Raw genomic sequence first — 26971 nt, forward strand, 5'->3', positions numbered from 1 at the left:
GTGTGGTGAAGTGCTGTGACAGGGAGACAAAAGATGGAACATAATTTCCCCTGATCTCATTCCTCGTCAGTATTCCCAGCTGACTTAGGCTCAGCCAACTTGGGAAACCCCCTGGTCGTCATCTGTTTTTCTGTAACTAAGCTGAGCGGAGCAGAGCAGCAGTGCGGGGCAGAGCACGTTGGAAACGAGCCCACTGTAGCAATGGCCACCTGCTGCCGTGGGGGTCTCTGTTGAACATTCCTGTCTTCATAGCATTCAAAAAATGCATATCAGTGTGATGGGGTTGAAGTTGATAGAGAGTGTGAAAAAAATCCCCACGGCATAGCACCGCTCTGAGTTCTGGGTAGGAGTTCCAGAAGATGTCTCGCCTGTCTAGATAGCAAGTCTAAGCATTTGTGAACTAGCCTGAAGCAGATGGTCCACTTTATGTTAGTGGGTATGAGGCCATTTGACCCTGGAACAGCCCCCGCACCTCTAAATGCTTTGACTAGATGGGCAACCTCATAATGGTAAAAGCCTCTTCTAAGACTGCCGTAAGGCTCGCTGCTGTTGAAGCGATTCGAGATTCTGACTTAATTGCTGAAGCACAGACTGTGACCCCAGACGTGGCTCACTGTGTGGACTGCACATGGCACTCCTCAGCTTCCCAGGGCAGGTGCTGGCGCGTGGACAGGGAGAGGGACGGCAGGTGAGCATCCCTTCCCACGGTGTGAGAACTGTCTTCAGGCTCATCTCACCGAATCCTGATGCTTTTAAAAACCCCCAAGTGCCCCTGAGAGTGAGAATATGGTATGCTTGGGGAATAAAAGTGGCACTGTTTTTATTTTGTGTTTTTCCCTAAAGCAAAGCTAAATGGCATTACAGAAACCAAGATACCCCGGCAGCTCCTACAAACTTGCACGTGGTTCTCAGTATTACAGAGCAATTTTCAAAGGATGAGGCCAACCTGTGCTACAGACACCTGTGTGCAGAGGAGGCGACCACCAGCCTCTTCTTAGTGGGCACGGAATTTAACAAGTGTTTTCTTCAAGAATGGAGCCTTGATTCTATAGTTGCAGGAAACCTCTCTCTCTCTCTCCCTCTCCCTCTCCCTTTCTCTCTCTCCCTCTCCCTCTCCCTCTCCCTTTCTCTCTCTCTCTCTCTTACTCTCTTTCTCTCTCTCACACACACGGAGAGAGAGAAAGAGAGATCACAAGCCACACATTTAAGGGAAAATAGAAGAGTTTACATTTGACAAAGTTAAACTAATAAGAGGATATTTTCCAAATATAAGAAACTACATTCTGAACTCTTTGGACAAAGAAATTGGCTCTGACCTTGACTTTCTGGAACAGAGCCGCTCCTCCATCCTTTTATTTCCCCAGATTTTCCAGCCCCATCTTGATAACAGACCCCAAGACCTGCTTGTGGTCCTAGGCTTCTCTGCATTTCCCCCAGCACACATTTCCAGGGAATTAAAGGAGACTGGAAAGCACAGAGTGCTAGTGGCATGCTCTAGGACTCGCTCTGGGACTGTCTTTACGCCTTGTCCTCTTTGAGTCCCTGAGCAGATGGCCACAGGATTGGCTTTTCTTGCTTTCCACAGCAGGATGGATGAAGGATGGCTGAGAATACGCATGTTTTCTTTTAAAAGGTAGAAGTTGCAAGGACAGATACGGGGAAGTCTTGATTGAGACTGCCTTAAGCTAACTGGAAGCCTTCGCTTTGCCCTAGTTCGCCCATCGGCCGAGTGTTCAGGACTTGCTGTGGGTGACCAGACCTCTGCTGCAGGACGGCAGCCCGGAGAGCTTCCCACGGCTGATGGGCGCGCTGTCCGACCTGCTGTGTGGCTACCCGGAGGGAGGAGGCTCGCGGGTGTTCTCCTTCAACTGGTATGAAGACAATAACTATAAGGCCTTCCTGGGGATCGACTCCACGAGGAAAGACCCTGTCTATTCTTACGACAAGAGAACAAGTAAGTGTCCAGGGTCTTGTGTGCAGATCAGCCGCTGATGTTGGGTGTAATGAGAGTTTAACACCTCCAGGTGAGGCCAGTTCGGGGCGTTGGGCCTCTCTGGGTCTTGGGCAGACAGAGCGCTCCTGGAAGATCTGTTTCCCCTTGCAGACAGGGGCAACGCTCATGCAGAATACTGGGTGAGGGCTGCGGAAAGAATGGAGGCCCCTTGGGGAAGGGAGCAGAGGGGCGGCTTCCCACCGATGTAATTGAACCAGGGCTCAGTTCTAGAGGAAGGGAAGAGAAGAGTGATAGCAGAGGAGGCAATCCCCAGACGCATGCCAAGCTCGGGTCAGAAGGGCCTGGCACGTAAACACGGCTGGGGCCGGGGGGAGGGGTTGTTTTCACAATCACAGTGCAATGAAAATCTGTGTGTGTTGTGTGTGGAACGGAATTGCATTCCACATGGCAAGTCCCTGGCAAGGAATGTGCCCCTTCTTCCACTTCTTTTTGGCTCCTGTGAGGTACATAAAGGAGGGTGGGGTGGGGAAGGAAAAGCAAGCGAGTGGCCTTCTAGTTAAAAATTGAAAAGAGGCAGCAAGGGACACACCAGAAGTTGTGGGGCCCGGAGACAGCTACACACAACAAAGAAGTTAAGCAGCTAATTGAAGGGAAATTGCGAGGCTAAAGCTGAGCTTGGCGGGGGGGGGGGGGGGGGGGGGGGGGGGCTGTTTAGCCACTCAGTTCCTTTCATCTGAGAATGGCCTCTGTCCCTTGCAATAATGGCAAGCGGCCTTCTCAGCCTCCCTGTTCTAAAGCAGCCTAACCCACAGGGCAAGCCCCTTCCTTTATTTCTCTGAGGAGGTCATGATCCAGAGGCACGGTGGCGTTTTGTTACTAACGATGAGCTCGCCCATGGCTGGGGCTGAGCCTGTTAACTCGGGTGACTGGCCAACTCCCCAGCGTGGGGTGGGATGGGACATGTGATCTGGCTCTACTAATCACTTTGCTCAGCTACCTCCGCCATGGGGAAGAGGGAAGAGGGGCTCCCATGAAACCTGTCCCTTCTTTCTTGCCAGCACCCTTTTGTAACGCGTTGATCCAGAACCTGGAGTCCAGCCCTCTAACCAAAATAGCCTGGAGGGCCGCAAAGCCTCTGCTGATGGGAAAAATCCTCTTTACTCCCAATTCCCCTGCAACACGAAGGATACTGAAGAATGTAAGATCCCAGCCAGCCTCGTGGCTTCCGCCTCAGACCTCCAAGAAGGATGCGTGGTGCATGAGTGTGTGTGTGTGTGTGTGTGTGCAGGCACAGGCACGTGTGCACCCTCCTGGCAGCCCGTCTCCTGATTGCTCTTTGCTTAGTGGACTTCCAGCCTCCCACCCCCGGCCATTAATGGAATGCTTGGCCCCACTGCCCCTGCCTGGGCCCTCCCCTCTCCACCGCGGCTGACAGTGAGGGTTCTTTCCCTCTGCTTGAGTTATACCCCTCCTGGAAGGGATCGTGCGTCTCTGCATCCCTACTCCCCCAGAGCAAAGACAGACAGGAAGGGGGAGGAGTATTTCTCCAAATCTAGTCTTCGTGAGGCTCTGGGACAGTAGTGTCGTCAATATGGGGAATGGTAGGTGGTTCTGCAAAATATCTCACATGTCCTTGAGAAGCCTTTCCTGAGCTTGAAGGGTTTGGGGGGCAGGGTGGGGTGGGGTTAGAGGTAGAACAGGAAAGACACAGCCAAAGACCCTTCCTCACTTTATTCTCTTCCTTCTTGCCTCTGTCTCTGTCTCGTGGTCTCAGGCCAACTCGACTTTTGAAGAGCTGGAGCGCCTTAGGAATCTGGTGAAAGCCTGGGAAGAAATAGGGCCCCAGATCTGGTACTTCTTTGACAAGAGCCCACAGATGCACATGATCAGGGTACGGAGGGCATGGCAGGGCCAGGGAGAGGGGGACACAGGCTGGGGAGGCTCCACTTGTTTCCCTTTCCCTTGAAAGGGCCGATCACTGCTGTGGTTCAGTCAACATATAACCAGCAGGGCCAAAGGCACTAGTTCTGAATGTGGACACCGTGACCAAGTGGAGCCCCCAGCTTTGGGAGGGAAGCATCTTTCGTAAATGGTGGAGGAGAGCTAAAAGCTGCCGCAGCTCCAGTGGCTTCCTGGGGTGCCTGCTTTTATGAATTCACATAGGGGCTCAGATTCCAAGGAGACTGTCCCCCAAAGGGCTGGCTCTGGAACTTCCAAGATGGTTGAATGTGCCTCTCTGGGCTCATATGCAGCTTTGCAGTGCCAACACCAGAGCCTCAGAAAGCAGGGATAATGACAAGAGAACAAAAATTACACAAGGAAAAGTCCCCTATACACCGTGTTAGTGCCCCACGCCTGCCCCTCCCCCACCCTCCACACACCTTCCCTCTGTTATAGAGATCCATCTGTTGGGGCAATAGGGATAGAAATAGGTATGCGTTTGGTGGAAGAAAAGCTGCCAGCTGTTTAGGGAGGTTTAGAGTCTGTAACCCTCGCCCTTGAAGATTGGAAATGGCTAAGAATGAGACCAAAGGTCATGTGGGATTCTAAGCTGGGACTGTTTCCTCCTTCCCAAGAATACCCTGAGGAACCCAGCGGTGAAAGGTTTTCTGGACAGGCAGCTTGGTGAGGAAGGCCTTGCTGTTGAAGCCCTGCTGAACTTCCTGCATAACGGTCCTCAAGAGAGCCAGGCCGACGACACGGCCAACTTCAACTGGAGGGACCTGTTCAACGTCACTGATCGCACACTACACCTGGTGCACCAATACCTGGAGGTAAGGGGCGGCAAGGAGTCCACAGAGGACCCCTTGGAAATGGCCCCGTGGGTGTGGCCAGATCCCTTAGCAAGTGGTCTCAAGTTGAAGTTTTCATTTTCCCAGTGAAGAAGCAAGAATTCAGGGGCCAGCGCAGTGGCTGACTTGGTTAATCCTCCGCCTGCGGCACCAGCATCCTATATGGGCACCAGATTCTAGTCCCAGTTGCTCCTCTTCCAGTCCAGCTCTCTGCTGTGGCCCGGAAAGGCAGTGGAGGATGGCCCAAGTGCTTGGGCCCTGTACCCGCGTGGGAGACCAGGAGGAAGCACCTGGCTCCTGGCTTTGGATCAGCGCAGCACTGGCCATGGCGGCCATTTGGGGAGTGAACCAATGGAAGGAAGACCTTTCTCTCTGTCTCTCTGTCACTGTCTATAACTCTACCTGTCAAATAATAAAAAAAAATTCCCCCAGTCCCCAGACAGGCATCTTCTCTAACAGCGTGATCTCGCCACACTTCCTGCTGCCAGCTGCCCTTGCCTCCTCCCTTGTGGATCCCTGAGAGAATCATCACTGTCCTAAAACCTCTCCTGTTTGCCACTACCTCAGTGCCCACCTACTGGCCAGGGCCCATCAACCTCCATGTTGCTGGAGGCTCCCACACATGAGTTCTCTTCAGAGTCAACATGTCCAAACACTAAACGTGCGTTCTCCCTCCCTGTAAAACCCGTCCTCCTGCATTTCTTGTCCTGATCAAAAGCATCAGCATTTGTCCAAATTCTCAAGCTTGGAAAATTTTTTTTAATTTGTTTTTATTCGGAAGGCAGAGAGAGAGAGACAGAGAAAGACAGATCTCCCATTAACTGGTTCACTTTCCAAATGCCCACAATAGCCGGGGCTGGGCCAGGCCAAAATCAAGAGCCAAGAACTCCATCTGGGTCTCCCATTATGGATGGGAGGGATCCAAGTAGTTGAGGGATCACCTGCTGCCTCCCAGGGTGTGCATTAGGCAGAAGCTGGAATCAGGAGCAAGCCAGGACCGGCACCTAGGCACGCTCATAGGGAATTCCGACCACCAAAGCAGCATCTAAACCTCAGGCCCAACACCCATTCCCAAGCTAGGGAATTTAGGGTCATCCTTGGTTTTCTTTCTTTGCCCTTCATACAAACAGCTATCACTCTCATTTACTGAGTGGTTCTTGGTGTCAACACTGTGCTAAGTACTTTCATGTATGTTACCTTCATTTATTTCATTTTTATTTTTAATATATTTTATTTTAATTGACAGAGTAATTATGCATATTTATGGGGTACCGTGTGCATTTTAATATATGTATACCATGTGTCATGATCAGACCAGGGTAATTGGCATATCTACTAACTCACACATTAATTTTTTTTTGTCATGGGAACATTCAAAATCCTTTCTACTCTTTTTGAAATAGTCAACTAATTGCTGCCAGCCATAGTTATCCTGCTATCGGACTTGACCCCTGTACCCGTTAACCAACCACTTTCCATCCCTCTCAGCCCTATACCCTTCCTAGGTTCTGACAGCCACAATTCTATCCTCCCCTTCTTTGCGACCACTTTTTAATTTCCACAAATGTGGGAGAACATGGATTGACTGATTTTCTATGCCTGATTTATTTAACTTAAAACAATGTCCACCATCCATGTTTCTGTGTTCTCATTCTTTTTTTTTTTTTTTTAAGATTTATTTATTTATTTGAGAGGCAGAGTTACAGAGAGAGGGAGAGACAGAGAGAGAGAGATCTTCCATCTGCTAGTTCACTCCCCAAATGGCCACAATGGCCAGGGCTGGGCCAGGTGGAAGCCAAGAGCCAGGAGCTTCTTCTGAGTCTCCCACACGTGTACAGGGGCCCAAGCACTTGGGCCATCTTCCACTGCTTTCCCAGGTCATAAGCAGAGAGCGGGATCAGAAGAGGAGCAGCCAGGATACAAACCGGCACCCATGTGGGATGCTGGCGCTGCAGGCAGAGGCTTAACCTACCGTGCCATAGTGCCAACACCTGAATCTCATTCTTTAATGGCTGAATAATATTCCAATGTGTGTGTGGGGGGGGGTCAATTTATCCACTCATCCATCGAGGGTACACACCTAAACTGATTCCATATTTTGGCTATTGTTAGGACGCACGTGAGTGCAGATGTCTCTCTGAAATGCTGGCTTCAGTTCCTCTGGGTGTATACTCAGTGGTGGGATGGCTGGATCAGATAGAAGCTTCAGGCTGTTTTCCACAATGGCTGTGATAACTCACATTCCCACTAGCAGTGGATGAGAGTTCCCCTTTCCCCACATCCTCACCAGCTTTGTTTGTTTGTCTTTTTGATGATAGCTTTTCCAACTGGAGTGAGATGATATCTCATTGTGGCTTTGATTTGCGTTTTCCCATTAGCTTCATTCAGTTCTCACACCTCCATGGAGGATACATGAGAATGGCTAGTTTATAGATGCAAAACTGAGACTCACCAAAGACCTCGTGCCACAGGCTTTGGGACTAGCAAACAGGATCCAGATCTGGGTGTGCCTGAGTTCAGAGCTGCCCTCCTGACCTCTCTGCTACCCCTGCCGTGTCCAGTCACTGGGCTGTGTCTCCCCCTCCCCCACAATGCCCCTCCGCCCTGCCTCTTGCTTCCCCAGGCTCTCAGAGGACTAGAGGCCCTGTCATCTCGCACCAGCCGGTCCTAGGGGCTCCTCCCTGGATTCCAGGGTTCCGTCTCTGTTGGCACAGGCATTTTTTCACACTGATACCAGAGTTAACATTCCTAATACACATCTGCTTGCATCACTCCACATTTAAAACCTCAGTGACTCAACCCTCAAAGAATACAGCCCCCTTCGAAGTCTTCCCACCCGCCTTCCCAGCAATGCCCACTCATCCATCTTGGCCCCCGGCCTTTCACACCCTCAAGTACCCCATGACCTCTTATGATCTCACCCTCAGCAATGCTGATTTCTGCCCATTGATTAAACAGCTCTGGTGCTCACAAGCCTTTTTACTGACAGAGAAAAAATGTTGACTGATGTAGTTCCTAGCACCGAGTACCTCAGGGGGTTGCATACTCTGAGTCACGACAGATCTTACAAGCGCAGGGAAAATGGAATTGAGACATAACTTCATTTTGCTGCAAAAAATGTGTTTGATATCCGCCCATAGTTTTTTTCGTACTACAGATTTTCATGACCTTTTTGAAGATCCCTCTCTACTCAGCACGGGGAGCATGAGAATGAGTTGGATCGCGGTGAAGGAGGGGAGGGCGTTTCTCAGAGAGAAAAAACACAAGGTGGTGAAACTCACGTCCGCTAAAGCCTGAAATGACTTTTCCTTTCCCGTCTGTTTTCTACTCACTCTTTCTTTGAGTCTCAGTCTGCAAAGGTCGCTTCCGGTTTGCCATAGGTTAGGCCATTCATGTCCGACTTCCTGGCCCTCTCTCCACATCTCTCCAAGGTGTCAAGGTGTCCAGCTCTGACTGAACGGCCAAACTGGGGCCACTGAGTGTCAGGGAGCAAGTCTTGGTCATGTTCAAATTCTCAACTCCTTACCCAGGGAATGTCTCGGTCAGGGCTGCTCACACCCACCTGGGCCTCCTGGTGTCATCTGGAACCATCAGAAGGTAGAAGACGCTCCTAGCAACAAGAGGAGGAACAGGATGAGAATCCCTGGGGTGAGCCATCCCTGTCCCAGGCTAACCACTGGGCAAAAGCTTGGCTCCGTCTGTTACCAGGTGCCCTTCAGGGCTGTGTGCTGCCCAGGTGCCACCAGAATCTCTCCAGAGCATGTTGTCCCCCCACCCCCTGCCCCAGAACCTTGGAAGTGGCAGCACAGACTCCCAAGGCACCAGGTGTGACAGCAACACCAAAGCTCGGATGGCCATGAAGTGATTCCCAACTTGTCTGAAGACAAGAAGGACCAGAGTGCTTCTTACAAAACCCCTTCCTAGGCAGCAGCCGGGCTCAGAATCTCTAAGAAACAGGCCTGGACATCTCTAGACTCCTAGAACTCTTAGATTTGCAGGGCCTGGGAATTCCCTTAGCAGCTCAGTTGACATGGCCCTCCTGTCATGGTCCTTCCACCTGCCAAGCCCACAGCCCCAGCCAGGCCCACCACCACCACCCACCCAGGAGAGGGGCGTGGCCGAAGGAGAACGGCTCTCGTCCTGTTCTTGCACAATGGACCTCGGTGCTTCTCATAATGTTTGTGTGAAACGCTCTAAGGATGCTTCCTGTGTTTGTTGGTTGGACATACCATTTGCGTATCTTGATATAAAGGTATTGTTTTCTTGAAGGATTATTATTTCCATGTAGTTTGTGGATAGTACAGCACCAGGTATCCGACAGATACTTAGCATGTATTAATTGCCTACATGGTCAAGACCTCAGTGTCTTGAAGGAGACTTCCCTGGGCTCAACTCTCTGTTCATTATGCTTCCATTTCCACATCTGTGAAAATGGGTTTGGTGATAATAGTACTTAACCTAATAGGGCTGTTGTGAGAGTCGGAGGTGCTACTTCATGCAAAGCACAGGCATATCGTAAGCACTTAACAAATATTAACTTTCTGACAAAGTACAAACGAAGTAACTGCTGAGGTGGAGGAGCGGCCTGGTACCTCCCTGTCACCCAGCTGGTGAGCGGCTGAGGTTGCCAATCACAGCCCACTGAGGCCACCAGGACCTCTCCAGGGCCACAGGTCAAGGGCCACCCCTACGAGTTTGGATGGTGGCTGAAGCAGGTGTGATGATGGGGTTTCTGCCCTGTGGGGCGGAGGAAGGGGAGAAAGCAGGGGAACAATGAGCTGAAGGGAGGGGAGAGCAGGGCTAGTGTGCAGCCAGGAAGAAGCAAAATGTCCTGGATTTTTCTGCTTTCGTCCTTGTGTTTGGGAAAGTCTGGAAGAGCCTTGGAAATCCTCCCTGAAGGCCTCTCAGGGGCACACAGGCCATGCATGCATGTCATTTTCTCTCTCTCTCTCTTTTTAAGATTTTATTTATTTATTTGAGAGGTAGAGTTACAGAGAGAGGGAAAGACAGACAGAAAGGTCTTTCATTTGCTGGTTCACTCCACAGATGGCTGCAATGGCCAGAGCTGAGCCGATCCAAAACCAGAAGTCAGGAGCTTCTTCCAGGTCTCCCACACGGGTGCAGGGGCCCAAGCACTTGGGCCATCTTCTACTGCTTTCCCAGGCCATAGCAGAGAGCTGGATCAGAAGAGGAGCAGCCAGGACTTGAACCGGCACCAATAAGGAATTCTGGTGCCATAGGCGGAGGCTTAGCCCACTAAGCCACAGTGCCGGCCCCTCATACCCTTCTCTGATGCTGCAAAAAGTCTCTCTAAGACAGAGCAGCCATGCTGAAAGCTGGCCTAGGGTTAGGGCTCTGTTGTGATAGTAGGGCTTGTTTTAAAGAGGTTTAGAAACTTCCCTTTGGCCTGCCTCTGTGCCTACCCCACTGCCTTTCCAGAGAAGAAAAAGAAATCATTTAAGGAAAATTCAGCAAAAATATGCCTTAAGTTAAAAACTATGTCTACCAGGCCAATGTGACGTTCAGTTGTGAGACTGAAAAATAGGAGCAGCTCTGAGAGTTAAGAGAAAATCTTTATGTCTTTAGTCCCTACAGGAGATGAGAGGGATCCAGTGGGTTCTGTCCAGTTAGAGCGGTACAGATGTGTTCCCACCACTGTATTTATTCCAGGTTCTCACCTCGGTGTGAGATAAGAATTCAAAGCAGAGACACAAAGGTCAGGAGTGGGAGCTGGGTTTATGTAGAGGGGCAGTGAGTACACATTCAGACATGAATGTGGGCAGCTCCATGAGGAGAGAGACGCGTCCCTCCCCAGTTCAGGGCCCCCTTTATCGTGTGAGGGGTGGTGCCCAGATTGACTGTACAGACGGGGTGGAGTTTGAGCAGGATTCTGTGCCCGTGATAACTTCTGGGAAGGTTTGTGTGGTCTCTCCACGTGGAGCTCAGATACACACAGTCATCATGACGTCTTCTCCATGATGGAGGCTTGGGTGCATCATGGGAACGTGGTGTGCTGAATTTGCATGGAAGGGGGTGGAGCTGGGGTGGGGGTGTGGCTGCTGACCCAGAAACTGCTGGAAGGCTCTCAGCTCCTTTGTTCCTGACTCCCTGCCTAGCCTGTATCAGGACCAGGGCTTAAAACCATTCCTTCCACCCTAGTTTCTGAACATCCCATGGAGTGACCTAGGGGGTACCCCATTCTGTGGCATCACTGTGGCGTGTCAGGCCACCCCACCTGTCCTGTGAGGACGACTGGGCTGGGATCTCTGTTTCCTATGAGCTGCGTGTCACTCTTGGAAAGCCACTTAGTCCCTCTCAAGCTCGGCGGTGCCAGGGAGCTCCTAGGGTGGTTGAGGGCAGAATGAGAGAAGTGCACAGAGCACCGGGCACATCCACGCACTGAATGACTTCTCCACCCTCGACTGCTTGTCTCACAGGTGGGGTGAGAGGGTGAGACGGGAGCGCGCCAGGTGGGACATGGGGACGCCCGTGTGCGGCAGCCGATGCTGTGACGGCACGGACCGCCAGCCCTGACCGCAGACCATGTGAGGAATGTGCCCTTTTCCTCAGGCTCCAGGTCGCTGTAAACATCTGCCAGGGAGAGGAAAGCCTTGGTGAACTGGCTCAGAGTCAGGACGGCCTCGGCCCCTCCTCAGGCCCAGGGGCGTGGCTCCGGCGACCCCTGGACGGCCACAGTGGTTCAGGACCTTCTTGTCCTCAGACTGTCTCCTCTCTGCTCGGTCCCTTCTCCAGAGCTGAGGAGGTGGAGGGCGAATGAGACCTCATACACCTGGGCTCTTCCAGAAGTGTGTGGAAAACTGGAATTGAAAGATAAATTATTTTTGGTGCAGAAAAAAATTAAAATCATATCTAGAGGGTCTTCTGAAGTCCTTGGGAATGTGCATTATGGAAAAAACTAGGCACTGATTTCAGGATTTTTTTGGACCAAAAGAAATGTTTAATTTCATTTTCCACGCACTTTTTTGAAGCACCCTCCCAGGTCAACACCTTAAGCTGGAATGTCTGTTTTCACACAGATTTCGCTTGTGGAGAAAAGCACGATTAGAAAACTTAAACACTTATTTCTCTGATTACACTTGCATGGAAACAAACATGCACACTCTTCCCCTTTGATTTCTTCGTGTAGCCAAAGATTAGGCCTGGCCCGGGTGAAATGCTGTCTGGAGTTCACAGTGTGTTTTAGTTTCATAATATATTTGCATTTCAGGTCTTGAATTTCATATCAGGAAGCTGTATCCAGCCAAATTTTAATTTGAAAAATGCTTCCGATCAAGGCATATAATTGTACTTTAGCTGTGCAACTGCCTTTCTCTAAGTCTTGAAAAAAAAAAAGTCATGCATTCATTCCCCGCTCTCCTGCCGGCACCACAGCAGTGTGTCTGCGCACTGTCTTCTCTGCGTGGGGACTCTCTTGTTCATGAGCCTCAGGAGCTGGAGTCCGGGGACCTTTTTTCCTCTGTCCCATGCACACTGCTGGCCACATGCCACCACGGTCCAACTGGAAGGTGCCCACACAGTGCATTTTTCAGGCTGGCCAAAGTGAGACTAAGGTTAGGAAGATAAAGCCGCTGGTCACAGGAGGCGCTTGAGATTCAGCAGTGGTCAGCTGCCCTGCTCTTAACTGACTAAACAAGCATTGGGAGGCTAGCGAGAAATCAGGGGAGTTCAGAGGAGTATAGAAGTCTGCACAGGGGAGAAGTAGTATTTCAAGGGCCACGAACTAAACCCTAGGCAACTAATGGGTCGCAGCCTCCGGTCTCTCAGAGACTCAGAACTGGGCTGAGGAAGGAGAACGCAGGCAGGGGGGTGCCGGGGTCGCGGATGGAGGGACGGGGCAGGTGGAGAGCATGCCGTGAGTCAGACACCGTCTTGGGCATTTCTGCATGCCACCTCATGCCGCACTCCTCACTGCCTGCCCGGTGGGCATAATTGCTGTCATTTTAGAGAATTCAAAGCACAGCCTCAAAGAGGCCGATTGCCCAATGTTCCACAGCTGGTGGGTAGGGGGGCCAGAGCGCTAATGCGGATCCGCCTGGCTCCAACAAGAAAGCTCTCCTGGGATGAGGGCACGTTAACAGGGGGCTCCGTGAGCATTGTTTGGATAAATTACGTAATGAGCCCGATGAAGACAGCAATTATTTTGCAATATTCAGGATAATAGGCACTATTATGGGGGAGAGGGGGGTCTTCTCTGCTTGAAAGTAACTGGATGAGGGGAGAAAACCAGACAGATTGGAGGTCATTCAGTCCCTCAGGCACTTGCACGCCCTGAACCACGCACTACCCCACAAGTGCGCTCATCCCCTCCGCCTAGAAGCTCATGCTCTATGGGGACCGTGGCAGGGCTTCAGTAAGGCCACAGCCGTGCAACCTCACGGGGTGGGTTGATAGGTTGGACACGATGGGGTAGAAACAGGTGGCACAAACCCAAATTCAAAACATCAGCCATCATCCATCTTCCAAGTGCTGTCCATTATGCCCTGAGTTCTGTCCACACGCGTTTGTGCCTCTGCCTCCCTGTGCAGGGCCTCTGCCGTCTTCCCAGCTGCTTGCCTGGCCTCCTCCACTCTCCCCTGCACAGCTCCCACGGGGCCTGCAGCGAGAGCTTCCTGAGACCCAGGCTCGCCAGCAGCTCCTCCTGACTCGGGAACCACGTCCCTTCCAGCCTCACCTCTTCACAACCCCGCCACGGTCTGTGTTTCTGCCTCAGGCTCCCACCCGGGGGAAGTTGAGCCTTCCCCTTCCTGGCCCCACGCCCCTGCGGTTCCAGCCTGCACTTATGCACTCCTCGGCTTCCACGGAGCTCTGGATCCTCCTCAGCTCCTCTGCCTCCCCATCTCCGCAAGCCTGAGCCCCTCGGGACCTCAGGACTGTCCTGTTTATTTTATTCACTTCCCGACAAGCTCAGCAGCACAAAGTAGACAGTCATCAATGCCAAACTAAAACTGAAAATAACATTCGTGTGGGTCTTAAGGTCAGCACTGCCATCTCAGAAAGGCGGAGTGTCTGTTTCGGACAGAAGGAAGAGCCCGGCCAAGTGCAGAGCTGGGAACCTGTGGGACAAGTTCAAGAGAGGCAGCTGTTCCGGGCAGAGCCGGGGCTGTAGTGGCAGGGCAGTGTGGCTCGTGGACGCTGCAGCCTGTGGGTGACAGGACACCCTCTCCAGCCCCTGTGTATGGGCTCTGTGGCCAGGCCCACATCCCTGTCCCACTGCCTGAAACAGGAGCATGACCCCTGCTCGCAGAGGCGCTATCAAGGGTGTGGCTGAGGGCCGGCGCCGCGGCTTACTAGGCTTATCTTCCGCCTGCAGCACCAGCACACTGGGTTGGGCGCCGGATTCTGTCCCGGTTGCCCCTCTTCCAGGCCAGCCCTCTGCTGTGGCCAGGGAGTGCAGTGGAGGATGGCCCAGGTGCTTGGGCCCTGCACCCCATGGGAGACCAGGAAAAGCACCTGGCTCCTGGCTCCTGCCATCGGATCAGCGCGGTGCGCCGGCCGCGGCAGCCATTGGAGGGTGAACCAACGGTAAAGGAAGACTTTTCTCTCTCTCTCTCTCACTGTCCACTCTGCCTGTCAAAAAAAAATAAAATAAAAAATAAAAAAGGGTGTGGCTGAGCCGGCCGTTCTAGCTGTTCCTGACTGGAATGTGGTCTGATTGTTCGGTGCCCAGTTCTGGGGACTCTTGAATGTTTTGAATAGAGGAGCATCCACCTCCTGGAGTTGGTGGAACCATTACATAAGAAACTTTGAGGGGCCAATGTTGTGGTGCAGTAGATTAAGCCGCTGCCTTGAATGACAGTATCTCACATGGATACCAGTTCAAGTCCCGGCAGCTCCACTTCCAATCCTGCTCCCTTCCCTGCTAATGCGCTTGGGAAAGCAGCAGAGGATGACTCAAGTCTTCGGTCCCCTGCAGCCACATGGGAGGCCTAGATGGAGTTCCTGGCTCCTGGCTTCAGCCTGGCCTAGCCCTGGCCATTGTGATCTTTTGGGGAGTGAACTGGCAAGATGGAAGCCTGCTTGTTCTCTCTCTCTCTCTCTCTCTCTCTTTCTTTCTGTCTCTCACTCTCTCTAACTCTGCCTTTCAAATAAATAAATCCTTAAAAAAAAAAAAAAAAAAAAAAAAAAAAAAACTTTGAGAAAACAGAAACTTTGAGAGCTGAAGGGCCCACCACCTGTCAGCCGGGAGATGATGGCCTGGGTGACCAGCTCCAGCCAGCATCTTTGTACTCCAACTTGACCTTTTAACTTGTTTCATTCTTGCATTTAATTTATTTATTTTAGAAACACACATTTTTTAAACAGCTGTGCACTTCCTGTCGCTTTGTTTTCCAGCCAGGCGTGTTTCCTTGCGCTCTGTGGGTGAATGTTTCAGATGCCTGTTCACCAGGCCCAACGTGCATGACAAAATTTACTGCAGTGCCTCTGGCCTCTACCTCACCATCCCAACCAACCCAAGCAGCCCAGGGCTATTCTATCCAGTGGCATTTTCCATGTAGTGGGAAATAAATCGTAAATGTTACAGCTTCCATCGGCCAGGAAATTCATTCTGGGATGAGTGCCCACGTTTGCTGGCACTTTTCAAAAGTAACCCCAGGTGTCTGTATTAACACGGGCAGGACCGCTGGAAGCCTCCCCTGGCATTCCCCAGCCGCTCTATTCTCAGCCTGAGTTCGAAAGTTAAAGATGCGCGAGAGAGGCAAGATCATGGAACGAGGGGCCGCCCTACCCGCTCCTGGAAGGCCTTATCCCTGTCCCAACCCAGGTGTACTAATCAAAACACGCCTGCTTGTGCCACGGCATCCGCACAGGGTGCCAGCCCCCTGTGCTTATCGAGTTCCAACAAAAACACAGATTTTCTTTATTTCTTGGTCTCCACTGGACATCATGTCCCACCTGAGAGATAATTTAATGTCTCTATTACTCACCGTGTTTGGGTTGGACACAGAGAGATCACAGTTGGAGAAGGAAGCCTGCTGTCGCTATGGCTTCTCCTCCCAAGGTGGCGCTTGCTTTAGCTGTGTCAACAGATGGCTGCGTTCTCCAGGGCCCTTGACCCCTCTTCCGCCAGAACGAACCACTTCCTGAGCTGTAGGATGGTGTGGACTTCCAGCAGAGGTGGCCCTGCCGCACAGGTCTGGTTGCAGCGGTGGGGAACTGAACGGGGCTGGGATACCTCGTGTGTTGCTTTAGTGCTGTTGGCTGGCAGAGAGCACGGTAATGGTTCTCATTGAAGCTCTCAACTCTGGCTGTAGTCTTTGCCCAGAATCTGCCTCCAAGGGCCTAAGACACTGTCTTTTTTCATTTGCTGAAGATGCTCTTTGAATTCTTTTCCCAGTAGTGGTGCTGGATTTATGTTGAGCCACATATGCTGGCCAGTTCCTTTCTCCCTGTCTTCTTTTTAAGATTTATTTATTTTATTTCAAGACAGAAGGAGAGTCAGAGAGAGAGAGAGAGAGAGATATCTTCCATCCATTGTTTCACTTCCCCATTGGCCACAATGACTAGAGCTGTGCCAATCTGAAACCAGGAGCCAGGAGCTTCCTCTGGGTCTCTCATGCAGGTGCAGGGACGCAAGGACTTGGGCCATCTTCTACTGCTTTCCGAGGCCATAGCAGAGAGCTGGATTGGAAGTGGAGCAACCAAGACTAGAACCAGTGCCCATAGGGGATGCCCACACCACAGGCAGTGGCTTTACCCTCTACACCACAGTGCCGGCCCCTCTCCCTGTTTTCTTCTGTAGCATTCAGGATTGTAGTTTCTTTCCGTGTAAAACCAGATGGCTCTCTATAGATAGACTTCAGGGCCTCAGGCTCATCAGAAGCTATTGTGTCCTAGCTGACACGCCTATCAGATCAAACATCAGTCATTGCTGCCTCCCAAACCCACACACACACACACACTCGCCCTCATGTGTATGCCCATGAGCCAAGAGTTTAACTTGAGGAATCAGAACAACCAAGAGGGAATGAGGTCATTCGCTGTGGGGCAGGTGGCCTCCCCGAGAGCATGCAGGGCTGCACGGTGACTCAGACAGACCTCAGAGGACGACCCAGGGACTCTGACTCATGGCCAAAGCAGCTTCCACGTTGCTCTGCCTTGAGCGCGGGGAGCTTTGGTGAGGAAGACATTCTGGGTTAGCTCAGTAAGACCTGCCTCTGCCTACCTTTCCCTCCCTGACAGCCAGTGAGCAACTAGTAGACACCACGAGTGAGGACCTGTGGTCACAAACCCTGTGGCTCAGGTGGACGTGGGCTCTGGCTTCTGTCCACAGCACTGTTGTAACCAGATGGGGTGCTGTGGATCAGCCCAAGATGGGCTGTGTTCCCAGACCTTTTGTTTAAAGAAAATAACTGCCTCCCTTCAGAAACAGCTGTTGTGAATAAAAGTAACGTGGCAGGAGCTTAAAAGTCACTTTGACGCTGTTAACTTTCAACATATTTTGGCAAAGGCAGTAATAAAAATAGTACTCACCGAGTCCCTGTTATTTAGGAGAGTTTTTAGCGTAGTAGAGTGGTTAAAAGCGCATACTCTCTGCAGAGGAAGTTTGCCTTCCTTCATGTGCCTTGTGAGTGATCTCAGTAGCTGATCTATGGCTGCTGTGAAGATGCCAGGGGTTCGTAAAGACCTTGGACCAGTGTGCAGCACACAGTGGGGCTTCGGTGAGCACCAGCTCTCACTGTTAGAGGGAGGACTTGGTGCGTACTTCCCGCGTGCTGTCTCCTGTGTTTCTGAGAACAAACCTGCGAGGTAGAGCACCCTTGTTTTCGCGAGTAGGGGACCTGCAGGCGTGCAGGTCTGCGTGACTCTGAAACATTCGGCTCCATGGCTTCCCACGAGGAGGGACAGGGAACAACTTTGAAAGCAGGTCAGATGCTGCAGGGTAGAAGTGAATGCTCGGGAACGTTTTAAGTGTTTTTTTCTTCATTGTCAGGGTAGCAAGCTGGGGAGGGGGGGTGCATCAGGAAGCGTGATTATGAATCAGCTGCCTGATAAATCAGCCAGGATGGAGCCCACGTCATCACAGCGGTCAGCACTGAAAAATCAGCCCTTTATTCCAGCGCAGACTTCCCAGAAAGGAGAGTTCAAAGAGAAGGAGCTTGCAGCTCTGAAACTCGCCTTATTCAAATGTGTTTGCTGTCATTAGCTTTTTGTTTGTTTGTTTCAAGCTCTCTCTCTCACAGCAAAAAGTCACTTTTGTCAGATTGCTCTTAGGTCATCACGTGGCTCGGATACACAGGAGCATGTTCAAAACGTGCAGTGGTAAAGCTATCCTCCCTGCAGCATTTGGGACTCCTAAATTTCAGTCAATCCAACCCAGTAAACACTTGCTGAGGTCCCAATACAAGAAAGTACTGTTCCGGGGCATACACAGTACATCACGTTAAGCCACATTTCAAGTGCTCAATAGCCACATACAAGGGATTTCAAATAGTTTGTGAATAATGGAATCATGAGCTGATTTCAATGTGAGATGGTTTGAAACCCATGTGTATGAGAGTTCTTCAAAACGTTCATGGAAAATTCATGTTATGAAACAACTATGCATAGGTTTAAGGTTTTTTTTTGCACCAAAACAAATTTACCTTTTAAAAAATTTAATGCATTTCTTTTCTTTTTAAAGATTTATTTTGTTTATTTGAAAGAGTTACAGAGAGAGGTAGAGACAGAGAGAGGTCTTCCATCTGCTGGTTCATTCCCCATCTGGCCACCGCAGCCTGAGATGGGCCAATCCAAAGCCAGGAGCCAGTGCTTCTGGGTCTCCCACATGGGTGCAGGGGTCTAAGGACTTGGGTCATCCTCCACTGCTTTCCCAGGTGGATGAGCAGGAAGCTGGATTGGAAGTGGAGCAGCTGGGACTCAAAGCGACGCCCAAATAGAATGCAGGCGCTGCAGGCCGGGGCTTTAACCCACTACGCCACAGTGCTGCTAATGCATTTGTTTTCATTTTATTTGACAGGCAGAGACAGAGATCTTCCAGTCACAGTTCAATCCCTAAATGTCTACAACAGCCAGGGCTGGGCCAGACTGAAGCCAGGAGCCCAGACCGCAATCAGGCACTCCCACATGGGTGGCAGGGACCCAAGCACTTGAGCCATCATCTGCTGTAACCTCGGGTGCTCATTATCAGGAAGCTGAATCAGAATCAGAGGAGGGGCTGGTGCTGTGGCATAGGCGCTGGTTCGAGTCCTGGCTGCTCCTCTTCCTATCCAGCTCTCTGCTGTGGCCTGGGAAAGCAGTAGAAGATGGCCAAGGCACTTGGGCCTGTACACACATGGGAGACCCGGAAGAAGCTCCTGGCTCCTGGTTTTGGATTGGCACAGCTCCAGCCATCACTGCCAACTGGGGAGTGAACAATCAAATGGAAGACTCTCTCTGTCTCTGCCTCTCTGTAATTCTGCCTTTCAAATAAATAAATAAACAAATCTTTTAAAAAGAATGAGAGAGCCGGCGCTGTGGCTCAATAGGCTAATCCTCCACTTTGCGGCACCGGCACACCGTGTTCTAGTCCGGGTCAGGGCGCCGGATTCTGTCCCGGTTGCCCCTCTTCCAGTCCAGCTCTCTGCTGTGGCCCGGGAGTGCAGTGGAGGATGGCCCAAGTCCTTGGGCCCTGCACCTGCATGGGAGACCAGGAGAAGCACCTGGCTCCTGGCTTCAGATCAGCGCGATGCGCCGGCCTCGGCGGCCATTGGAGGGTGAACCAACGGAAAAGGACGACCTTTCTCTCTGTCTCTCTCTCTCTCGCTGTCCACTCTGCCTGTCACAAAAAAAAAAAAAAAAAAAAAAAAAAAAAAAAAAAAAAAAGCCAGGCTTCAAATCAAGTGCTCTAATATAGAATATGAGTGTCCCAAGTGGTGACTTAACTGCAGCATTGAAAGCTTGCCCCTAAACTTTCCTTTTAATTCCATTTTCCCACAAGCTTCTTGAAGTACCCTTGAGCGGACTGCCATATTGACCAGGGCAGATACAGAGCAACCCCGTCACTGACGCAAGCTGTTCTGGGCGATGCTGCTCTGGGTCATGCTCGTTCAGGCATGCTGTGCCGACTCTGTGGCGGGCACGTGGTGCTCTCTCGGGGCGCTCACCGGGAACAGCATCCCCCTCGAAAGATAGGCTGCAGCCTCTGCCTCTGACCTACGCTGACAGCGGGCAGGGCCCTTTGCTCCTCTCATCCCAGTTTCTTCACCAGGAAGGCAAGGACATCAGACAAGATCTCTAAGACTGTGTCCAAACGCCCAGGACTCTGAGCAAGTTAGCAGAACTGTCTGTGTGTATGTCCCAACAAGAAGTACAAAGGAGAACTTTGATCAGCTTGATTTCAGATCCACTCATTGCCAGTACTGAAGTCGATGCCTGCAGTTCTAAGCTGGTTAACTGATAAAAACAAGATTAGTGTCTTATTACTCCTCTTTGTACAACATCTAGGTTTCCATGAAGCAAATGTAAATGTGGATTTTTTTAAAGATTTATTTATTTACCTGAAAGAGTTACACAGAGAAGGAGAGGCAGAGAGAGAGAGAGAGAGAGATCTTCACTCTCCAGACGGCTGCATCGGCCGGAGCTGCACCCATCCGAAGCCAGAAGCCAGGAGCTTCTTCCAGGTCTCCCACGTGGGTGCAGGGGCCCAAGGACTTGGGCCATCCTCCACTGCCCTCCCGGGCCATAGCAGAGAGCTGGATCAGAAGTGGAGCAGCTGGCCTTGAACTGGCGCCCGAATGGGATGCTGTCACCTCAGGCCAGGGCACTAACCCACTGCACCACAGCGCAGGTCCCAAATGTGGATTTTTGTAACGTAGCCAAGCAGTTCCCTTTGGAAGCCTCCGTGCCCCCAGCAGCAGGCCAGCAGCCTCCTGTCCCCACGGCAGTGTCATCAGATCGAATCCTGGCAAACACTGGAGCCAGGCCCTTGATCTGGGATGGTGGGGAGAGGTTGGATATTAGATCCCCACCACACCAAACCAAACAAAACCCTGTTTACAAAATAATACAGCTTTTCATTTCTGTCCAGAAGAAACAAACAGTTCACGAGAACCTTTGGGGCGTGACCTGCTTAAGTCCATCTGATTTACGGATTGGCCGGGGTCAGGCCGGGCCGTGCCTGTTTGGGAGAGACAGCCGACTAAAGCAAGCTCTCTGTCTCCCTTAACCCTGAGACGTGCGACTACACGCGCTGCTATTTGTTGAAGAAATACCAGTCCAGTTTCCCGATAGAATGATTCTCTTCTGCGCATGCTGGCCTTTAAGCCTGGGCCCCGCAGTTCTTCCTGCATAACTGCGTGCCCTCGCCTCAGCGGCTGTGGCGCCAGCTCCTTCCTTCCACCTACGAGACCGAGAACCGTGCGTGGGGAGCTGCGGCCGGATAGCCTCGTGTGGGTTTGCAGCCCCTCCCACCTAAGCGGCCTGCGCGCACGCACGCACACCCCGGTCCCTGTGGAGGGATTCGGAAGTGAGGGGTTCCTGGGAGGGCGATGCTTCACCCGCCTCGTGCCGGCGCCAGGCCCCTTGGCTCCGCAGTGGGGTCTGCACGGGCCGGCCGTGGTTGTGTCTTCATTTCTGCCAGTGACTGCTGTAGAATCACACAAGCAGGGGGGTCACGCGGGTTCCACCGGCCTCCGGGGCTGCGCCATAAGGATCTGCTGCTTGTGCAGGCTGTGAGCACGTGGCCCGCCCTGTGCCTGCACAGCAGGCTGTGCCCTGGCTCCTGGCGTCGGGCAAGGATCCCGGGCCTGCAGTCAGAAAGGGGTAAGAGATCCAGACTCTCCCACTCCCTGTGTGGACGACTCAGACCGTCTCCTCCCCCAGTTCAGGGTCCTCCTCAGTAAGATGAGGTTCCAGCCACTCCCAAGGCTCTGGTTGAAGTAGTTTGTTGCTTGAAGCCTACATTTCATCAATAGCCCAATTCCCCACATCCCCTTTTGCCTTCTCTAGTGATCTTGTAGAATCGCACTCATCCTGTGTGTCCCACTCCTGCCTAAAACCCTGCAGTGGCCCTTTTGGCTTTGGAGCGTTGGCTCACAATCCCATTTTCAGCACCAAACCCCCTGAGGCCCCTACTTGGTTGACCATGCTGCTAAGTCCAGCAGCACCAATGGTCTGGTCTCCACCACTCACCTCTGCCCACCCTACTCCCTTCTCTGTGCCTTGCCACGACCCAGAAGATAGCTACAAAGTGCTGATGCCCTGGCCCTGCCTCTCGAGATTCTGATGTGATGATACAGGGTGGGGCCAGGTGCAGCTGTCTCTAACGCCCAGCCAAGGATGGCAGGCACTGCTGCATTCCTGCAGGCCCAGGCATCCCACCTGCTGCGCCTTGTGCCCCAGCTAGGTTTCCCTTCTCTTTCCTCCCTTCAGCTAACTCCTGCTTGTCTCTCTTCTACCCAGGAGTCTCTTCCTCCCCTGGTAGACTTAGCTGTGTCTTTCCACTGGGCTCCAGAGTACAAGAGGCTTGCTTTCATTCGCACCTGCTCCTTTGGCCATGGATTGGTGGTTGACTCCAGCCCTCTCCCTCACTAGGCCTTGAGTTTCTTTGAGGGAGAGATTTTCTCTTCCTTCCTTGTATTCCAGAGCTGAGCAGGCTCTGGCACCTCGCAGGCTGCCAGTATTGGGTGAACCAATGAGCGGAGGCAAGGCCATCTGACCTCTTGTGAGTTACATTCTAAGAAAGAAACACCGGGCCGGCGCCGCGGCTCACTAGGCTAATCCTCCACCTAGCGGCACCGGCACACTGGGTTCTAGTCCCGGTCGGGGCGCCGGATTCTGTCCCGGTTGCCCTTCTTCCAGGCCAGCTCTCTGCTGTGGTCCGGGAGTGCAGTGGAGGATGGCCCAAGTGTTTGGGCCCTGCACCCCATGGGAGACCAGGAGAAGCACCTGGCTCCTGCCATCGGATCAACGCGTTACGCCGGCCGCAGTGCGCCGGCCGCGGCGGCCATTGGAGGGAGGGTGAACCAACGGCAAAGGAAGACCTTTCTCTCTGTCTCTCTCTCTCACTGTCCACTCTGCCTGTCGAAAAAAGAAAAAAGAAAGAAACACCGGCACACGCGTACCCCTGGCCCCCGGCAGGAGCAGAGGTCGAGGGAAGGCACACGCACAAGCAGAATAGAAACGCGTTCACACATCTGTGCAAGTGGACACCCCCTCAAATGCAAGTGAAAAAGAGCTCTTGGTTTGGCTTTTTTGTTAGTGATGCTTTCTTCTCTTCCCAGAGGAGGCAAGAATCTCTCTCTTATTAGGGAAGTTCTTTCTCTTCCAGAATGACTTGTCATAAAACTGTGACTGGAAATGAGCTCTCTGACTAAACCATGTTGGCTGGCTCTTGTTTGCTTTCTTCCTCCCTGCTCTTCCCTCCACTGGCCGCTCTCGTGAGCCAGAGAGGGCCAGGAAAGTTCCACACCAGGAATGTCTCTCTCTCTCTCTCTCACTCGCTTTAAAACTCTTTTATTGTCAGGCTTTCTGATCTTCAAAGTAGCCTGTATCCAACGTGACCCCACTCCCTCACCTCCCCACGCTGGGGAGTGAGAGCCGCTGAGTATTTGTGTCATTTTGAGGACTCGCATGTTTGGACAGCCCTGGCCAGCTGCAAAGTGCGGTTCCCCGCTCACTCTGCAGGGATGAGAGCGAGTCAGCATTTCTGAGCCCCCTTGCGCCCCTACCTCTGGACACATTGAAAAATTAACACCAGACTCTGGAGTTAAGCAAACACCGGGTTTATAGGTCTCTTTGCCTTTGACTCGTCTCCTGGGGATCAGCTCTTGTCCTCTGCCATTTGGGGCAGCTGAATCTTTGCAGCTGGGGCTCCTCATCTCTCCCCAACCTCTGTGCTTATCTGCAGTGCTTGGTCCTGGACAAGTTTGAAAGCTACGACAATGAAGTTCAGCTCACCCAACGGGCCCTGTCTCTGCTGGAGGAGAACAGGTTCTGGGCTGGCGTGGTGTTCCCGGACATGTATCCCTGGACCAGCTCCCTGCCACCCCACATCAAGTACAAGATCCGGATGGACATTGATGTGGTGGAGAAAACCAATAAGATCAAAGACAGGTGATGTTCCGGGCAGAACTCGCTGGCTTTCTCCAAAGGCAGTGGGAAATGACAGTTGGCAGAGAGCGAGTATTGAGACTGGACTCAGCCTACAAATCAATCAAATCAAGTTATATAAGAGAAAATAAGGTATTTTTGTAAAACTCCAAGTAGAGTCTTGGAGGGAAAGCCATTTTGGAGTCATGTGTGGCTACCATTGGGAACAGACATAAACCGGGAAGGTGCATGCCCATTCACATCCTGCCTTCCTCCCTCCTGTCCTCTTAGGTACTGGGATTCTGGCCCCAGGGCTGATCCTGTGGAAGATTTGCGGTACATCTGGGGAGGCTTTGCCTATCTGCAGGACATGGTTGAACAGGGAATCACAAGGAGCCAGGTCCCCGCTGGAGCTCCACTTGGGATCTACCTGCAGCAGATGCCTTACCCCTGCTTCGTGGATGACTCGTGAGTCCTGAGGCACCCCCCCCCCCCAAGAGCTAATCCCAGGGTGGAGGCAGCGGGAGCTCTCCAGGCTTGAGCATCTTTGGAGAGAACCCGAGTGACCAGGGCCAGACCAGGGTCGGTGACATTCTCACGGAAGAGCCTGCTTCTGCCAACTTCCAGCAGGCGCCAAAGAGAAGGGAAGGGCAGGGAGAAAGAAGAGAGCAGGTGGCAAAGCAAAGGTGAAAATTAGAGCAAGGGAAGTGAGGGTGGGGGAGGGGATGAGGTCTAGTGCAGTTTCCCACTACGTAATGTGTTTGGTATGTGGAAGGGCTCTGGTGAGAGAGTTTGCCCAATGATTGCCAAATCAGCACATTTGGATTCTGCATGGCAAGTAGGTCTGGTTCCTAGGAGTTGCAGAGTAATGTGTCTGCTTCCTAATTAGCATTCCCATGATGCGTGCTTAATGAAAAGGTGGAGGAATGTGTTGGGTGAGCTCGCTTTTCCTTCTTGACCACCCTCATGCCCAGCCTGGACATCTGTTGGCCAGTAGCAACTTGCTGAGCAAGTCGCTGTCTTGGCTGAACGTGGATTTGAGGGACAGAAAGGGAGAGGGGGCTGGAAGGGCTCATTTACCGGGCCAGCGTGGGTTGGAAACACTCCCAGGTAGTAGAGACCTACAATCAGCCCAGGTACCCAATTGCTAGGGAAAAAAATAAATAAACAAAAAACTGGTACGTTTACCACAGCATACGTGTGTGTCTGTGGAGTTCAGGGGGCTCAGAAACACGCACAGCCTGAAGAAAGGCGAGGGCAGCTGCCAGCTGCAAAGTCAAATAAAACCCGGGATGGACACAGGAAGCCCTCTCTCGACTCTCCAGTCCCGCAGCAGAAGAGCAAAGTGCTAACAGTGGTGCTCTGCAGCTAGTTTAGTTTGGACAACAGGCAGGGCATGGGCACTGGAGCCAGTGGCCAAAGCTCAGGTCCACTGTTAGGCTCAGAGTGGGAGGGACCGTGGGGAGCTGGTGTGGATGTGGGGAAGCCGCAGGGACTGAGGTCATTCAGTGTGAGAGAGTCCTCTGGTGGCCAGTCCCTGAAGTGCATGCTTTATGGATGTGTGGTTCTGTTCCTAGGGCCATCTTGAGTGAAACCCTCCCACTTTGGAATTGGGCTCCTGCTGTAGCTACACACCGCAGTTTTCAATAGATAATAACCCCCCGAGGGACTTGCTGGCACATCAGGGAAAATGTGTAAGGTCCACCACCATGTAATTCCAAGATAGCAAATCTGTGCTGCTTGCTGCAGTAGCTAAGAATCGACTCCATCCGCTCATGGCTAGCGGAGTCAGTGGCCATTGGACTGATTTATTGGGAGGTCAGGTGCCTTCTGAAAGCTCCATAGACTGCCTTTTCCGTCCTAGCTTGAGTCTGACTTTTCTGGGCAGTTAGTACTAGGCAGGCTGACCCGCCCTTGGGGAGCCTAATTATTGATCCCACTACCGGCAGGCCCTCTTGTCTGTGCTCTGCCCTCTTGGACATCAGTGTTGGTGCAAGGCTTGTATCCTTCCTGGTCAGTTCCCACAGCATCAGCTTTGCAGTCTCTCCCCCACAGGGTCTAACAGGGAAAGTCTAGAATATGTGACATAGATGGTATGATTTTATTTAAACGTTTTACTTACAAAGCATTCATCTGGACTCACCAGAAGGCCACCATCTTGCTTTAAAAGGCAAAGTAATCCTTCTGGGCAAACGTGGACTGAATTGGAGATTCCATCCTATTGCATTGCCCAATGAAGGTTCACCTGTTTTGCCTTTCCCTCCATCTGGGTTCTGTTCTCAACACAGGTATCTGACAAGCATTATCTGCTTCCACCAGGTACAGGGCACTCTATTGTTCTGCTTTTCTCCTCTTGCTTCAGTTTTATGATCATCCTGAACCGCTGTTTCCCTATCTTCATGGTGCTGGCATGGATTTACTCAGTCTCCATGACGGTAAAGGGCATTGTCTTGGAAAAGGAGTTGAGACTGAAGGAGACCTTGAAAAATCAGGGCGTCTCCAATGCAGTGATTTGGTGTACCTGGTTCCTGGACAGCTTCTCCATCATGTCAATGAGCATCTTCCTCCTGACGCTATTCATCATGGTAAGCCACCCGGAGAAGGCCCAGAAAATATCGAATAATTTTGTTCCCCCTACCTTCCCTCCTGGGAATGAACTTGTGCCTGAATGAGTCATCTGGCCACCCAAGAGGACATGACCTCTAGCTTCCCCACCCTTTCTGCCAAGATGGAAGACATGCAGAAAGGCAAGATCTCCTTGCCCGAGGAGCCACTAGCATCCCCCTCACCCCCAACCACATGTTGACAGTTTACGTGGATTTTTCCAGCCCCATTCCGTGACTATCTGGAGAAGCTGGGATTAGCAGAGCCCAGCACAGGGTGAGTGTGTCTTCAAAGGTGTCCTCTCTCTCCAAACACAGAAGGAACGGGCTCAGGGAGTATTTTCCTGGGATTACCTTTCCAATAGCTGGCCAGGGTTGGAATGTGCAGAGCCCTTGGCAGTGGTATTAGGAGAGAAGACTTGAACTGTTTAATCATTGTGTCATGGTCACACCATTCATGGCTTCACCACAAAGCTGCTGCCTATGAAGTCTCCAAGACCTCTGTGTTTTTGAGGCTGGAATTTGGAGTGCATCCTTGCTCAGAGATAAGGAATTTTTACAGCCGCATGTAGACTGCATCAGTTCATCCACTA

General features: G+C 51.9%; 1 protein-coding gene across 2 annotated transcripts in view; it reads left to right on the forward strand.

Moving 5' to 3' along the window:
- Positions 1–26971, forward strand: part of ABCA4 (ATP binding cassette subfamily A member 4) — a 137859-nt gene that overhangs the window by 41284 nt on the left and 69604 nt on the right. For both annotated transcript variants that reach the window (XR_016210884.1, XM_051857469.3), the window contains exons 8-14: positions 1714–1954; positions 3013–3152; positions 3729–3845; positions 4531–4728; positions 23594–23799; positions 24067–24243; positions 26138–26360. Coding sequence is in view for 1 of the 2 variants with exons in the window: in XM_051857469.3 (XP_051713429.3) it covers positions 1714–1954; positions 3013–3152; positions 3729–3845; positions 4531–4728; positions 23594–23799; positions 24067–24243; positions 26138–26360 (1302 nt within the window). In the remaining variant the exon portion in view is untranslated. The remainder of the gene's footprint in view (positions 1–1713; positions 1955–3012; positions 3153–3728; positions 3846–4530; positions 4729–23593; positions 23800–24066; positions 24244–26137; positions 26361–26971) is intronic.

This window comes from Oryctolagus cuniculus, chromosome 7 (genome assembly GCF_051225735.1).
Source record: "Oryctolagus cuniculus isolate XC-2025 breed Fujian yellow rabbit chromosome 7, ASM5122573v1, whole genome shotgun sequence".
In the NCBI taxonomy this organism is placed as follows: Eukaryota; Metazoa; Chordata; class Mammalia; order Lagomorpha; family Leporidae; genus Oryctolagus; species Oryctolagus cuniculus.